Source organism: Callospermophilus lateralis, chromosome 18 (assembly GCF_048772815.1).
Source record: "Callospermophilus lateralis isolate mCalLat2 chromosome 18, mCalLat2.hap1, whole genome shotgun sequence".
NCBI classification, from domain to species: domain Eukaryota; kingdom Metazoa; phylum Chordata; class Mammalia; order Rodentia; family Sciuridae; genus Callospermophilus; species Callospermophilus lateralis.
Window position 1 is genome coordinate 12,460,445 of NC_135322.1, and position 15,326 is coordinate 12,475,770.

Sequence of the window (15,326 nt, forward strand, 5' to 3'; positions counted from 1 at the left end):
TTTTTTGGAGATGGGGTCCTTAAAGAGCTGATTAGGTTAAAATAAGATTGTTTGGTGGGCCATAAGTCACTGAGCCATGTCCTTTTAAGAGATAAGATTTGGACACACAGGAGTGTGTGTACACAGCAGAATGGCCCTGCAAGGATCCAGTAAGAAGGTGGCTATTATGAACTGAATGTTCGTGTCCCTGCGAAGTGTGTATGTTGAAATCTTAATACTCAATGTATCAGGAAGTGAAGTCTTTGGGAAATAATTAGGTCATGAAGGTATAGCCCTCATGAATGGGATTAGTGCCCTTAAAAAAGGGAACCCAGAGGGTGTTCTCACTCTGTCATGTGAAGACACAAGAAGCTAACTCTGTGCAACCTGGAAGAGGACCCTTATCAGAACCCAATCAGACTGACACTCTGATCTCAGAAGTCCTGCCTCCAGAACTGCGGAATAAACTCCTGTTGTTTATAAGCCACTCAACCTGTGGTGATTTGTCATAGCAGCCCAAACTAAGACAGCAACCATTTGCAGGCCAAGTAGAAGAACCAAACCTGCGGAACCTCTGACCTTGGATTTCCAACCTCCAGAACTGTGAGAATATAAATTTCTGTTGTCTAAGCCACCGCCCCGGCTATGAAATTTTATTATGATGTTCCTAAAACAAAATCTTTCCCCATCACTAGACTTAGAACCAACAGTTCAGTAGTCATTCAGCTACTTTGCTCCTGGCACACGGCAAGCATTTGGTAAACGTTTGTTCAAATGAGTGGCTGGACAATTTAGTTTGGAGAGGGTCCTTAGAGATCGTCTGGTCCAATTCAGGTTCCTATTTCCCAGACTTGTGCCCTTTCTGCTACACAGATGGAGGGTGTTACATCATTTCCCCAAGTGCTAGTTTTCAAATGTTCTCATGCTATTTAGAGAGCTGTAAAAGTAAACAGGCGTAGCCTCGGCTGGCTACCCTTTTCTCATATTTCACTTGTGCATGACCTCTACTCCTCGATCCACCAAAAACCCCCACACAATATAAGAGCAAGAAAGAATCTTAGAGGCCATTTAGTTGAATCCCTTAATTGAAGAGGATTTTCATCCTAAATATAATACTACTATATTGGAGAAAGTTTTGAGATATAACAAAAAACTCACTGTTCTTACTAAATGTTGGTATTTTGGTGTGTGATCTATATATGGTTTTCTTTATGTAGGGATAACCACAGTACACAAACGGATTTCTACCACACTTCATAGAGCATGATGATATTTCATCTTCATAATAGATATATATTTTTTTTAGTGATGATAGACCTTTATTTTATTTATTTTATTTTATATGTGCTGCTGAGAATCGAATCCAGGGCCTCACACATGGCAGGCAAGTGCTCTTCCACTGAGCCACAACCCCAGCCCCATAATAGATATTTTTAATGACTGCAACAAGTATCTGTTTTCCAAATTATTTAACTGTTTTCCCATTGCTGAATCTTCAGGTTGCTTTATGTTTAGACACTGACAAAAGTTTTTCATTTTTATAACTTTTTCTAAATTTTGGATTATTTTCTTGGGAAAGAGAATAAAAATCTCTCTCATTGGAAGAGAGTTCCCAAAGTGGAAATACTAGTGGAAATTTAAGAACAGTTCTTGTTTCTTCTTTCTTTCTTTCTGTACTTGGGCTGGAACGTGGGAGTACTTGGATGGGGCTACATGCGTTGAGCTACATCCCCAGCCCCATTTATTTATTTAGAAACAGAGACTTGCTAAGTTGCTCAGGGCCTCTTTAAGTTGCTAGGTCTGGCCTCAAACTTGTGATCCTCCTGCCTCAGCCTCCTGAGTAGCATTGTGTGAGCCATTATGCTGGCCTTATGGTTCTTGGCATTATCATCAAATTGCTTTCAAAGGGCTATAATAATGAACTAACTCACTATTTCTTTTATTTTTGGATGAGGAAACTGAGCCCCAGTGACAGCAAATGAAATGCCCAAGTTCACACAGGTAATGTTAAACCCAGGTCCAAGATCCTTAGCCTGTTGTTACTATCGTGGCCCTACATGAAAGCTAGTCTCATGCAGCTGAAAATGAAGTTGCTTGGAATTGTCGTATTATGTCTTCCAAATCTCAGGCAGTTAGGGACTATCTTTATGATTTTCTCTTTCTCAAGGGCCTTGTTAGTTTGCTGAGGCTGACTTTGAACTTGCAATCCTCCTGCATCAGCCTCATGAGCCACTGGGATTTATGATTTTTTTCTATAATTTATGCCACCTCGAGTATTATCTACTTCATATATTTCCTCTAAATTTATTTTACAAAACAGTCTCATTCTGTGTGATATTATCTGTGAAGTTATTTTTATATGCACTGCTTGATCGATGCTTAGATCTTTTTCTAATATCCATTAAAACAAATATGTAATTACTGAGGTAAAAAATTTGTGAATTTATGTTTCACCTAAAATTAGTTTTGGGAAACCGTGATATGTGGAATAAACAGAGCCTTTATATCCAGATAGACCTGGGATTAGTGACTGGCTTCGGCACTTAACTAGACAAGTCTCTCTGCTTCCTTGGATCTGATTTCCCTTGAGTAAAATGAGAAGAGTAGTTTCCATTTCACAGAGTTTTGAGGAATATACGAGGTACCATGAGTGCAGCCAGGCCTTCAGTACGTGGTGGTTATTATTGTGATTATTACTTTGGACTTCTAGTTATTTTTCAAAAATGGTGTCTATGCTAGAATATTAGGTATGGGGCTTTCTGTTAAAAGGTATTTATTTGTAAAAAAGTTAATTGTTAGTTGTGGTACACACCTGTAATCCCAGCAATTTGGGAGGCTGAGGCCAGTCTCAGCAATTTAGAAAGATTCTCTCAAAATTAAAAAAAAAAAAAAAAAAAGTAAAAATATGTTCTTGGAAATTGTGGGGCTCAGGAAGTAATATGGAGATAGTAAAAAAAAAAAATATTAAAGTTAAGAAAAGGGTTAGGGTCTTATCTCAGCGGTTAAGTGCCCCTGGGTTCAATCCACAGTACATCATCAACAACAAAAGTTACTTGTTAGGAGTTGGAGTACATCTATCACTATTTTGATTTCCCAGTTCTACTGTAAATTTGCTTTGTGATTTTAGCCAACTTACTTAACTCATCTGAGCCTGATTTGTAAAATGTAGTACATCAGTGTTGTTATTTCCCAGCTCTGTCCATGAGAGAGCCTAGAAGTAATGGCAGCCACTAACATAGGATTATGTATTGCCCATCATTTGTAAAACAGCATTTTCCCATGAAAGGAACCTGGGTTCCCTGTAGAAGTGACTGATTTCAGGGCTGGGGTAAGAAGGTACAAGATGAGCCTAGAATATATTATAGTGTCAGAAAGCAAGAACTGCTCAAAAAATAATGGAGATATTAAAAGATCACAAAATCAACTTGAAGAAGCCCCAGTGGCCAATTCAGGTACAATATGAATAACATAATAAATAATGATAGTAATGGACATAACCCATAAATATCCATGAGTCCATTCTGATGGAAATAGATAATTGAATTAATCAGTAAAAGGAGGAGGAATAGCTTCTCTCTCTCTTTTTCTTTCTTGTACTGGGGATTGAACCCAGGGGTGCTTTACCACTGAGCTACATCCTCAGTCCTTTTCTTACTTTTTATTTTGAAACAGGGTCTTGCTAAGTTGTGAGGCTGGCCTTGAACTTGTGATCCTCCTGCCTCAGCCTCCTGAGTCTCTGCTCCCTGGGATCACAGGTGCACTCCACTGTGCCCAGTGCTCTTTCTTACAGTAGAATTCCAATGACTAAATGTAGAAGGAATGAAGGAAATGGAAAATCACTATGTGGTTAACACCACAGTAATCATCGTTGTAAGTAAGAGTCATCAATGAATTTTAAAAATTATTGATTGGGTAAAAGTATTATGATAAGGAGTAGGATATTTGCACAGTCTTCAAGTATCTCTCCACAGGACACTTATTAATTACAAGGGGGAAAACTGTAACTTTACAGTCGAGAAAACTAGCAGACACAACCTTAACCGATTAACATCACTAGCCACGAGAGATGGTCGCATGCTGAGTCTCCTTCTGTGGCGTACTGGGAAGGACACATCACTTCTGTGGTATTTTTGCCCTGTTATGATTTGGATTTGAGTGTCCTCTCAGAAACCCATGTGTCAGGCAGTGCAGGAATGTTGAGAGGTGACGTGATTAGATTATGAGATCGGAACCTCGACAGTAGATTACTAATTTGAATAGACGACTGAGTACTGAGTGATAACCGTCAGTAGGTGGGACGTGGCAGGAGGAAGTCAGTCACTGTGGCTTTGGGCTATATCTTGTCCCTGGCTCCTCTTCCTCTGTCCCCCCTCTTCCTGGCTGTCATAGGTTCACAGCTTTCCTCCACCATACCCTTCCACCATGATGTTCTGCTTCATCTCAGACTGGGAGCAATGGAGTTGGCCAGCCATGGGCTGAGACTTCTGAAACTGTGAGCCCCAAATAAACTTTTCCTCCTCTAAGTTGTTCTTGTCAGGTATTTTGATCACAGTGATGAAAAGCTGACACATGCCCCAAATGAATAACCTGAACTTAGTCATGAGGAAGCATTGGATGAATCCAACTGGAGACATTTTGCAAAATACCTGCCCAGTATTCCTCAAAATAGTCTCAAGGGCTGGGTGCACACCTGTGATCCCAGTGACTTGGGAGGCTGAGTCTGGAGGATTGGAAGTTAGAGAGCAGCCTCAGTAAAATAAAATTTCAAAATAAAAAATAAAAAGGGCTAGGGATGTGGCTCAGTGGGTTCAATCCGTAATACCAACAACAATAATAATAATATTAATAATAAAAATAATAATAATAATAATAAAATAATATTATCATCAAGGTATGAGAGAAGGAAGGACTGGGAAACTACCCTAGATTGGAGAATACCAAGGAGACAGAGCATTTTTAGGATCTTGAATCAAACTCTGAACTAGAAAAAGGACATAAATGGGATAATTATCAAAAACTTAAATGTGAATTAGTTAACATTGTTGTACCAGTGCCAATCTCCTATTTTTATAATTGTATTATGGTTATATAAGAAGTTATTTGAAAAAAGTGGATGAAGGAGGGCTGGGGTTGTGGCTGGGGTAGAGCACTTGCCTCGCACATGTAAGGTACTGGGTTCAGAACCTCAGCTCCACACAAAAATAAATAAACAAAATAAAACTAAAAAAATGTTTTAAAAAAGTGGATGAAGGATATACTGGAAATCTATTTTTATACTTTTGAAAGTATGAGAAATGAAAGGAAAAAAGTTTATTAGATCTCTGAGGACAAAGTGAACTAATGCTATCTGTGTAGAGTGCTTAGAACAAAGCCTGCAACATAACATAGGAGGGTGTGTGTGTGTGTGTGTGTGTGTGTGTGTGTGTGTGTGAGAGCACGCGCTCAGTATTGAGGATTGAACCCTAGGGTGCTTTACCACTGAGCTACAACCTCAGCCCTTTTTATTTTTATTTTGAAGCAGAGCTTGTCTAAGCTGCCCAGGCTGGCTTCCTGTCTCAGCCTCCCAAATAGCTGGGATTACAGACGTGAGCCACACTGAGCCAGGCAACATAGAGTGCTTAAAACATGTGAGGTATTATTATAAGCAATTTTATAAATAAGTAATATTACAAGTAGTAAATAATCTGTTATTATAAGTAATTTATTTCTTAACACTCTCACATGTTTTCCTTCCCTCTCTGCTGGGAAAAGCATATTGAAAAGCACAGATGTAGTTATTTTCAAAGGTAAAGTAAAGCCAGGTGCGGTGGTGCATACTTATAATCCCAGCAGCTGGGGAGGCTAAGGCAGGAGGATCAGGAGTTCAAAGCCAGCCTCAGCAACTTAGTGAGATCCTGTCTAAAACATATAATGTTTAGAAAAAGTCCTGGGATGTGGCTCAGTTATTAAGTTCAATCCCCAGTATCCAAAAAAAAAATAAATAAATAAATAAAGTAAGATCAGATTTTGTTTTGAGAATTGTTTTGGACAGTGAGAGGTGTCATTCCTTCCATTATGAATTGGCTCAGACTTTGGCAGGATTGCAAAATTGCTTGGCTGGAAGCAAATCTGGAGCCCAGCCTCCGTCCGTCACGTGATTTGTGATAGCCACACTTGGTGGCACAGGGAGCCTTCCCCAGTTCATCGTGTGTTAGGAACTGCTTTACGAATTGCACTTGGTCCATTTATTGACCTCTATTAGATATGGAAACTGACAAACCCCCCAAATAGTGACGCCTGGGAAAAGGGGAGAGAGACAGAAAGCCATACACTGAGAGCGTTGATCCTTCCCCAGTACATTCTTTCCCGGTGATTAAACAAACCCTGGGGAGGAGGTGTCCAAAGCATTGATCCTTCGCTAAACAAATCCTTTCCAGATACCAACCAGTGACCCCAGGCCCTCCATCCACTATAGTAAGTAAATCCCAGACACTGACTGCTGACCCCAAACCCCCTCCCATTTCACTCAGTAAAACAGACCCCAAATTCCTGAATGCCCAAACTGACACGTTCATTAACTAACTCACCTCTCAGTAGAACCTATATAAGCCCAGACCCTTCCTTTGTCTGGTGTCTTATTTTCCACCTCGAAAGTGGGCCCATCGTTCCTGAATAAAAGGCTGAAATGATATAAGAAGTTTGTGTCCAGCCTGGTTCTTCTGTGCTAACAATCTCTTTCTAGATGAATGTTGTAGATCATTTAATCTTTGCAAGTCCATGTGATAAATGTTATTTGATGTGTTTTATTATTATTGTTATATTTGATACTGGGGATTGAACCCAAGGGTGCTTAACCACTGAGCCACATCCCCAGGACTTTTTATATTTTATTTTGAGACAAGGCCTTGCCAAATTGCTGAGGCTGGCTTTGAGCTTGTGATCCTCCTGCCTCAGCCTCCCCAGTTGCTGGTATTTCAGGCCCGCACCATTGCACCCAGTTATTTTATGTGTTTTAATATGGTAACACTGAGACTCAAAGCACTTAAATGACTTGTGGAGAGTTGGAAAGTGAGTGGTAGAGTTGGTATTTGGATCTGGGTTCTCCTAACTCAAATGCTGAATCTAAACATGTGACCAGGTTTAAGAACTATTGGAATACAGCCATGGTTCTCCACTGGGAGTGTCAACGCCCCCCCCATGCCCCCCCAGGAAACATTTAGCAATATCTGGGAGTATTTTTAGCTTTCTTTTTTTTAGGGGGAGGGGAATACCAGGAATTGATCTCAGGGGTACTCAACCACTGAGCCACATCCCCAGCCCTATTTTGTATTTTTAGAGATAGGGTCTCACTGAGTTGCTTAGCGCCTTGCTGTTGCTGAGGCTGGCTTTGAACTTGTGGTCCTTTTGACTCAGCTTTTTTTAGATTTCTTAACTGGAGTGTGTTGGGGAGGGAAGAGGCCACTCTTGGCGTCTAGTGGGTAGATGCCATATTACAATACAAGGAACAGCCCCTCCCCAACAGAGTTGTTCAGCCCCAAATGTCAATAGAGCTGCTATCAAACCCTGGTATTGAGAGTCTCAAAGGAGCAATATTTTGCACTTGGAAACCTGAGGACTTGGCTAATATTTACTGTGTCCTGTGCTGGATAATGTGAGGGACATGGCCCATTTGTGCCACCAGGGAGGTTACAGTTAGAAGGCAGGGGCAGGGGCAGGGGATGGAGGGCGCACGAACACTTTCAAGACAGGCAGAATATGATCAATGCAAAAAGAGAGTCAGGTTAGGGCTGAGCATGCTATCTGTCTTGGATAGGGGAGCACCCTATCTGTCTTGGAGGAATCTAGGGAGGCTTGAGGGAGGAGATGGCTTTGGATCTTGAGGAGGAAAACAGCAGAACCTGTTTTGGGAACAGCAGGGAGTCTGGGTGGAGCAAAGAGTCTTGGTGAGTGAGCAGAGGTTCAGGGCTGGAAAAGCAGGTCCGGAGTGGAGCCCAGGCTGAGGAATGCCAAACACAGTACAAGCCATGGCACTTCAAGTAGCCCTGGGATGGGATGGAGCTCTGGAGGAGACACACACAAGGGGACAAAGCTCTCCGCTGTGCACAGGGCTGAGCCACTTTGGCTATGGTGAAAACTGGAGCAGATTCAGGACTGCCTCACCAGAGCTCTGCTTCCCAGAAGGTGAGCTGTTTCAGGGCTTGGTACAGTTAGAACTTGTGGGTTCTGCCTGGTGGTCGCAGTTTTCTACTTTACCACAGTACCGTCAAATACCATTAAAAATTGTCAGTGGCATCTCTAGGGCAGTATAAGGAACATGGGACTACTTTACCTTCTGTGAGCGTACACTTACCTTCACACCCCATCACCTCTGCCACATAGTTTGGCCCTGGGGAAATTCATTACTCTTCTGGAAAAGGGGTTGGAGGGGAGGAGAAGGGGAAATCTTGGTTGAGCTAGTGTGTGTGTGTGTGTGTGTGTGTGTGTGTGAGAGAGAGAGAGAGAGAGAGAGAGAGAGAAGAGTATATCTTTTTTTTTTTTTTTTGTACTTGATATTGAACCCAGAGGTGCTTTACCACTAAACTACACCCCCAGCACTTCTTGCTAAGGTGCCCACGTTAGCTTCAAACTTAAAGTCCTCCTGCCTCAGCCTCCGAGTAGTGACATTAGAGGTGCGTGCCACAGCCCCTGGCCTTACAATATCTTCGTAGCAAAAGGAGCTACGTTTTAACACATGTGTGGCCTGTTTTAACACGTTTTCTGCCCCCTTTCTCCCCCCTTCATAGAAAATCAATCTTATTTACCTGAGTTCGGGTTGCTAGAGACCATGGACATCAGCAGTAGTGGCAGAAACAGGAGGGTCAAGATCAGAACCTTCATGGTGGCTGTGGGTGGTGCTGGAAGCTACTTAGTTCCCAGTCAGAGGTTCCCAATTTCTTGGGACGGCCCAGGCGCAGCACTCAGGGTGGTGGTCAGCACCTCAGTCCCAGGCTGGTGTTCCCTTTGGAGGGTAAGAACAGGAAAGGCACTGCTGCCCTTGTGGTTAGATAACAGACCGGACCAGGTGCTTTACGGGAATCTGGGAGGTAAAACTCGTCAAACAAAAGAAATACAGCATTCTTAAGCACATAAGTGACTGATAACTTGGCAGCAATACCTGTTCCTTCCGGTCCTCCTTCTTACCTGCCCACCCCACCGGGTGCTCTGATATCTTCAAGACTTTTTTCTTATTCAAATTTCCTTATACCTTTCAGCAACTGTCTCTAGTGACAAAGTGGGAACTAAGGGTTGACCAGAGAGGAGGACACGGTCTGTTTTCTCTTGTTCTTCTCATTTCTGTTCCTGGCAAAGGATCGGCAGCGGTAGTGGCGTAGCCTGGGAAGTTGCCGGTCCTCTGTTTACCATTCTTACTATTCTATAGCCGGGGAAGGTGATCAGGACCCAGAAGAAGCAGTTCTCTTTGCCCAGAATGCTGCCCAGGAGCAGTGGGCAGGACCAGCCTCGCTGTTCATCAGGAAGATGGCTGGGGCTTAGCTGCTCCAGTCTAAAGGAGAGGGAACCGGCTCAGGTCCCAGAGGGCTGGAGAAACAGGAATCCCAGGCGGGAAGGAGCCTTTCAGCCCCAGGCTGCTGGGCTCCTGGCTACCACCTTGTTTGGATGCTGCTTCAGGGCAAAATTAGAAAGTTAATAATACTTATAGTAAACATTGAGCATTATTGTGACAGTCCACTTTGGGGATTGTGACGAAAGGCCTGAAATAATCGGCTTATAAGGAGGAAGGTTTATTTTGGCTCCTGGTTTTCAAGGTTTCAGTTCATGGCTAGTTGTTCCTGATGCTTTGGGGCCTGTGGAGGGGCCGTAGGAGATGATGGAGGAAACTGCTTACCTCCTGGCAGCCAGGAAGTAGAGACAGGAAGGAGCCAGGGTCTCAATGTCCCCTTCAAGGCCACACTCCCAGTGATCCCAGTGATCAGTGAAAGAATTCTTTTCTTTCTTTTTCTTTTTTTTTTTTGGTATTGGGGATTGAACCCAGAGGCACTTAACTACTGAGCCACATCCTCAGCCGTTTTTAATTTTTTAAAACTGTAGTTGGACTCAATCCTTTATTTTATTTATTTATTAATTTTTTTTGTAGTTGTAGAGGGACAGAATGCCTTTATTTTATTTGTTTATTTGTATGTGGTGCTGAGGATCGAACCCAGGGCCTCAAGCGTGCTAGGCCAGTGCTCTACCGCTGAGCCACAGCCCCAGCCCTCCTCAACCCTTTTTAATATTTTATTGAGACAGGTTCTCTCTGAGTTGTTTAGGGCCTCACTCAGTTGCTGAGGCTGGCTTTGAACTCGCGATCCTCCTGCCTCAGCCTCCTGAGCCACTGGGATTACAGGCATGCTGCACTGTACCCGGCAACTTAACTTTTTTCCTGGGGGCTCCACCTCCTCATAGCACCACAGGCTAATCAAGCCTTTATAGCACGGACCTTTGGGGGTCATTCACAATCCAGTCTGTGACGGTTGAGGAACTTTAGCAACTCACAAACTTGGTGTCTGTTCTGGAGACTTTAGGAATGTGTCAAAGAAGGGGAAGAGATGCAGCGTGAATGCCCGGTGGTATCTGTAGAGGCTAAAAGAATAAATGACAAGGAAGTCCTACCTGGAAGCCCCACTTAGGAGTGAGATGGTGGGATGACATTGGATCCCAAGAGGAGGGAAGACCCAAGGCACAGGTCAAATTCTTTTTGATTTTTGGTCCACCGTTCATTCCCTCCCGCTCAGTTTTCAAATCATCTTGACCTATTGTCGGGGAGTTGATTAGTCAGTGAAAACTGTCCTAGAACCGAAGGCTCTGGTTTGACCTGATACAAACCACTGGTGTGGCTTCTTTCTGGAAAATTCTAGAAGTGGTTTTTGTTTTCAGGGGGTCAAGTCTAAACAAGGGGATAACATATGCTTCATAAAACCTAAAGGTATAAGTGGAGTCAACTTTCAGAGACGGCAGAAGTTCACGGGAGACAGAGTGACCCTGTTCAGGTGGCACCTGAGCTGGTCTCGTGGTGTGGGGCAGAATTTGGGCTGGTGGGGAGCAGAGAGGGGGATGGGGCAGAGAAGCGTCAGGAGGGTGGAGTCTGGAGCTAGTCCGACTGGGGAGTCTCCCAGGGCAGCGGCTGTCCATGGCTCATTTTGGTATTCTAGGGACTCAGGGGACTCCCGCAGAGCCTGGCGCTCCACTCCACTCCACAAATATTTGTTGAATGGAGAGATCGATCCTCCCGTAACCCCTTACCTAGGCCCTTGGAGGGTGTGTGGACATGCAATTCAGTAGAAGGAAAAAACCTTACTGAGAAATGCGCATATGTAGGCGTGGGGCCTGGCGGGGCATCTGCTCCCTTCGTGGACCTGACCATCAGTCTACGCTGAAGTCACTGTGGGGTCATGGAGCTCCTCAGACCTTCCTCCAGGTCCCCTCTCTCTGTTTACCCTGTCCCAGCAAGCCCTGGCTCCCTGTCAGTTCTCTCAGTATGGTTTTCCCCTCCATGGACTTGGGGTGGGTGTACCATGGGAGGGAGCTGAGGGTCCTTCAGGTTCATCGATATAAAGCACCCATAATCTGGGCGCAGTAGTGCGGGTCTGTAATCTTGGCGACTCAGGAGGCTGAGACAGGAGGATCCAGTTCCAAGCCAGCCTCACCAATTTAGCGAGGCCCTAAGCAACTTAACGAGACTGTCTCTAAATAATATATACAAAAGGGCTGGGGATGTGGCTCAGTGGTTGAGTGCCCCTGGATTCAATCCCATGTACCAAGAAATAAGCATTAAAACAAAAAACAATAAAACACCAGTAAGACAAATGGACTTTTCTCTTAGTGATATTGACAACTTTTTCTGGACATGGTGGTATACATTTGTAATCTCAGCTACTCAGGAGGCTGAGGCAGGAGGATTACGAGTTCAAGGACAGCCTGGGCAATTTAGCAAGACCCTGTCTCAAAATAAAAAATAAAAAATGCTGGGGATGGAGCTCAGCTGTTGAACACTACTGGGTTTACTCCCTAGTACTTCAAAACACACACACACACACACACACACACACACACACACTGACAACTCCTTATGGCCCATCTTGGGAACATTGTTGTGTCCAAAGAGTCTTTTTTTTTTTTTTTTTAATTTTTAGTTGTAGATGGACATAATTCATTTATTTAGTTTATTTAGTTTTTATGTGGTGCTGGGGATCGAACCCAGGGCCTCACATGTGCTAGGCAAGCGTTGTGCCACTGAGCAACCACCCCAGCCCTGAGTCTGACTTTTAAAGGTCCCCTCCGTGGAAGAAGGCAGGTGAGAGTAGGGAGCAGAGGCCGCTCTCCTTTGGCTATTTGGTTCCCCCATTCATTCCTGCAGTTGGCCAGCGTTCAAGAATCTTTGCTGACCGACTCCATGCTTCATATTGCTGTTACTCAGACATTAATCAGTAAAGGCTGGAGCGCCTGATGAGAACCTGGTATTTGCTAGATGTTGGATACTGAGCAGAGCAAGGTTTGAAGCCGTCTCTGAGCAGCTCCCGCAATCTGCAGAGCTATGGAGATGTGTTACCCTGCCCCACTTCACAGAAGCAGAAGTGCAGGGAGGTCTAATCAACTTAGCGAGACTCCATTTCAAAATAAAAAATAAAAAGGGCTGTGGATGTGGCTCTGTGATGAAGCACCTATGGGTTCAACTCCCAGAACATACATACATACATACATACATACATACATACATAAAATAAAGTGCAGGGAAGTTATCTGATTAGCTAAATGCTGTCAGTCTCAAGGACACAACATTAAAACACAGGTTTCCTGGCTTACTAGATTTTCTTTAAAATGCTGCCGCATACCCAAATGTCCTTATAGGAGAGCCAGCATATTCAGAACAAAGTGAGAGTTCATGACACACTCATTAGCCATAAAGAAATGCTCAGTCTAATTGTGACTGTGCAAGGGACCATCTGGAACACTTACAGTCTCTCTCCCTCTCTTTTTTTACACTTTGAGTTTGAAAGGAAGAACCAAGAAAATCAGGAGTGGAAGGTTTTTCACAAAGGATTAATAAAATGAATGCAAAAATGCAGCATTTACCTCTATCCTGATATTTGGCACTGAACTGTAGGCATCTGGCTTTGAATTGGGTTCCCTCCATGGCCTGAGGTCTGTGTAGTCAGGGGCCAGCCACTTCCTCTTTGTTGTTTCCATGCACAGGGGCTGATAAATATCCCTTAAAAAATAAAACTAAATAAGCAGGATAGCCAGGCAGGTGGCCCACACCTGTAATCCCAGCTGCTCTGGAGGCTGAGGAAGGAGGATCATAAGTCAAGGCCAGCCTCAGCAACTTCGCGATGCCCTAAGCAACTTAGCAAGACCCTGTCTCCAAATAAAAAAATAAAAAGGCCTGGATGTGTGACTCAGTGGTTAAGTGCCCCTGGGGTTCAATCCCCAGGACCAGAAAAGAAGTATAAACCTTTGCAGTCATGGGGCAACTAAAACAGCACAAGTAGGAAAAATCACTCCTCCCAAATCTGAGGTGGTGTTTAACTTTGTAAATACGGGTGCAGTGTGGAAACAGGTATTCCTGTGCCCGGCTGGCCTGGTTGGAACACTCCCAGGGTTCACTTGCTGTAGGGCTTCCGATTATGTCATTTGGAAAATGGCTCAGAGAAAGCCATGGTTGGTGCATGGTCGTTGTTTGCAAGCATTCAAAGCTTTGCTGTGTGAAAGGGTATTAGATTTATTTGGGGGCAACGGGGTAGGACTAATGTTGGTGGGTGTACATTGTTTGGTTCAGGAAGAAAAGGAGCTGTCACAGGAAAAGGTAGTTTCCTTGGAAAATTACATGTTTACTGGCAGAGTTCAGGGTGGGCTGGGTGACTGAAAATGCCTGTCACCATGCTTTTCTTTATGTGTGGGGTGATGCTGGGGATTGAAACCAGGAAGCGCTCCACCACTGAGCTACCTATCCCATTCTTTTAAAAAAATTTTATTTTAAGACAGTCTCACTAAGTTTCTGAGGCTGGCCTCAAATTTGCAATCCTTCTGCCTTGGCCTCCTAACTTGCTGGAAGTATAGGCTGAGCCACTGTGTTCAGCTGTCACACAATGATTTTTCATGTTACAAAGGCAGAACCTGGCTGGGAATCCAAGTTTTCCCCTAATACCACATTATTGGATATTATAAAAACTGCCTTTTAAATGTGACATTGCTCTCGGATGCAGGCTGAACTCAGTCTCTGACAGTTACTTGCAGTCATTGTGTGTAGATGTGATTCTCTTATCGCACCTGGGACTGGACTTCACCCCCCTTCCAACCCTCCCCCTCGGCTAATGAAAATGGAGTTAAGGGCACTTGCACATCATGGCCACAAGGTGGCAGCATCGCCTCACTGGTGTTTCCTAAGAAGGCTGCCTGGTGTGGGCAACCTGGAGAGAGGCTGTTAGGATCAGGGTACAAAGAAGGGTACAAAGGGTACAAAGAAGGCTGAATAGGCCCCTTCCCCCTCCTGTGAAGTGACAGAATTGAGGTGAGTGTGAAATAGTTTCATTTTGGGATTGGAAGTCAGTTTAGAGAAGTGCTTTTGGATCATTTAAATGCAGATTCTGATTTTCTTTCTTTCTTTTTTGTAATAGAGATGGGGTGTTGCCCTGGTACCAGGCTGGCCCCAAACCCAGGGGCTCAAAGGATCTTCCTGCCTCAGCCTCCTGAATAGCTCGGACAAGAGATACAAGCCACCAGGCTCTCAGGCTAAGGTTCTGCATTTCTAAAATGCTTTTGGATCATGCCATTGCTGCTGGCTGGAGGAACACGCTTTGAAAAGTAAAGCTTTGGAAGTCGTTTGATTAATTCTCACTGCACCTGATTTATAGATGGAGAGAAGAAAGACTGGAGAGAGAATCTAAACTCACCTTCTTGCATTTAAGCCCGGAGCTGCTTAGTCCAGCGAACACTCCCTACATCCTGAGGCCCCCTTTCCTGTTGGCGCCACCTCCTTAGCTGAGGAACTCAAAACTCCCACATTAACCACCCCCATTCGTCTTTGCTCAAGGTGTCCTTTTGGTTACTCCCTTACTCAGATTCTTCGATGGCTCTTCTGAAATCAATTACAAGATCAAGTTCAAACGTCTCTGTATGGTTTCCCTGACCTTATGACATGCGGTCGGTCTCATTTTAGCAAACTTATTTTTTATTTCATTTTGTTTTTGGTACTGGCGATCGGACCCAGGGGTGCTCTACCACTGAGTGACACCCTCAGACCTTTTAATTTTTTGAGACAGGGTCTCTCTCTGTTGCCCAGTCTGGCCTGGAATTTGAAATCCTCCTGCCTTAGCCTCCCAGGTTGCTGGGGTTAC

General features: G+C 44.0%; 1 protein-coding gene and 1 long non-coding RNA gene across 2 annotated transcripts in view; one reads left to right on the forward strand and one right to left on the reverse strand.

Annotated features, from left to right (window-relative positions):
- The window catches only part of Cxcl17 (C-X-C motif chemokine ligand 17), a 15,485-nt gene extending 6,690 nt beyond the window's left edge, over nt 1-8,795 (reverse strand). The window contains exon 1 of the mRNA XM_076837913.1: nt 8,760-8,795. Within this exon, the coding sequence (XP_076694028.1) occupies nt 8,760-8,790 (31 nt within the window). The 5' untranslated portion in view covers nt 8,791-8,795. The remainder of the gene's footprint in view (nt 1-8,759) is intronic.
- Nucleotides 1-15,100, forward strand: part of LOC143383410 (uncharacterized) — a 26,781-nt gene extending 11,681 nt beyond the window's left edge. The window contains exon 2 of the long non-coding RNA XR_013089146.2: nt 14,607-15,100. This is a non-coding gene — a long non-coding RNA (uncharacterized LOC143383410). The remainder of the gene's footprint in view (nt 1-14,606) is intronic.
- The last annotated feature ends 226 nt before the right edge of the window (nt 15,101-15,326 follow it).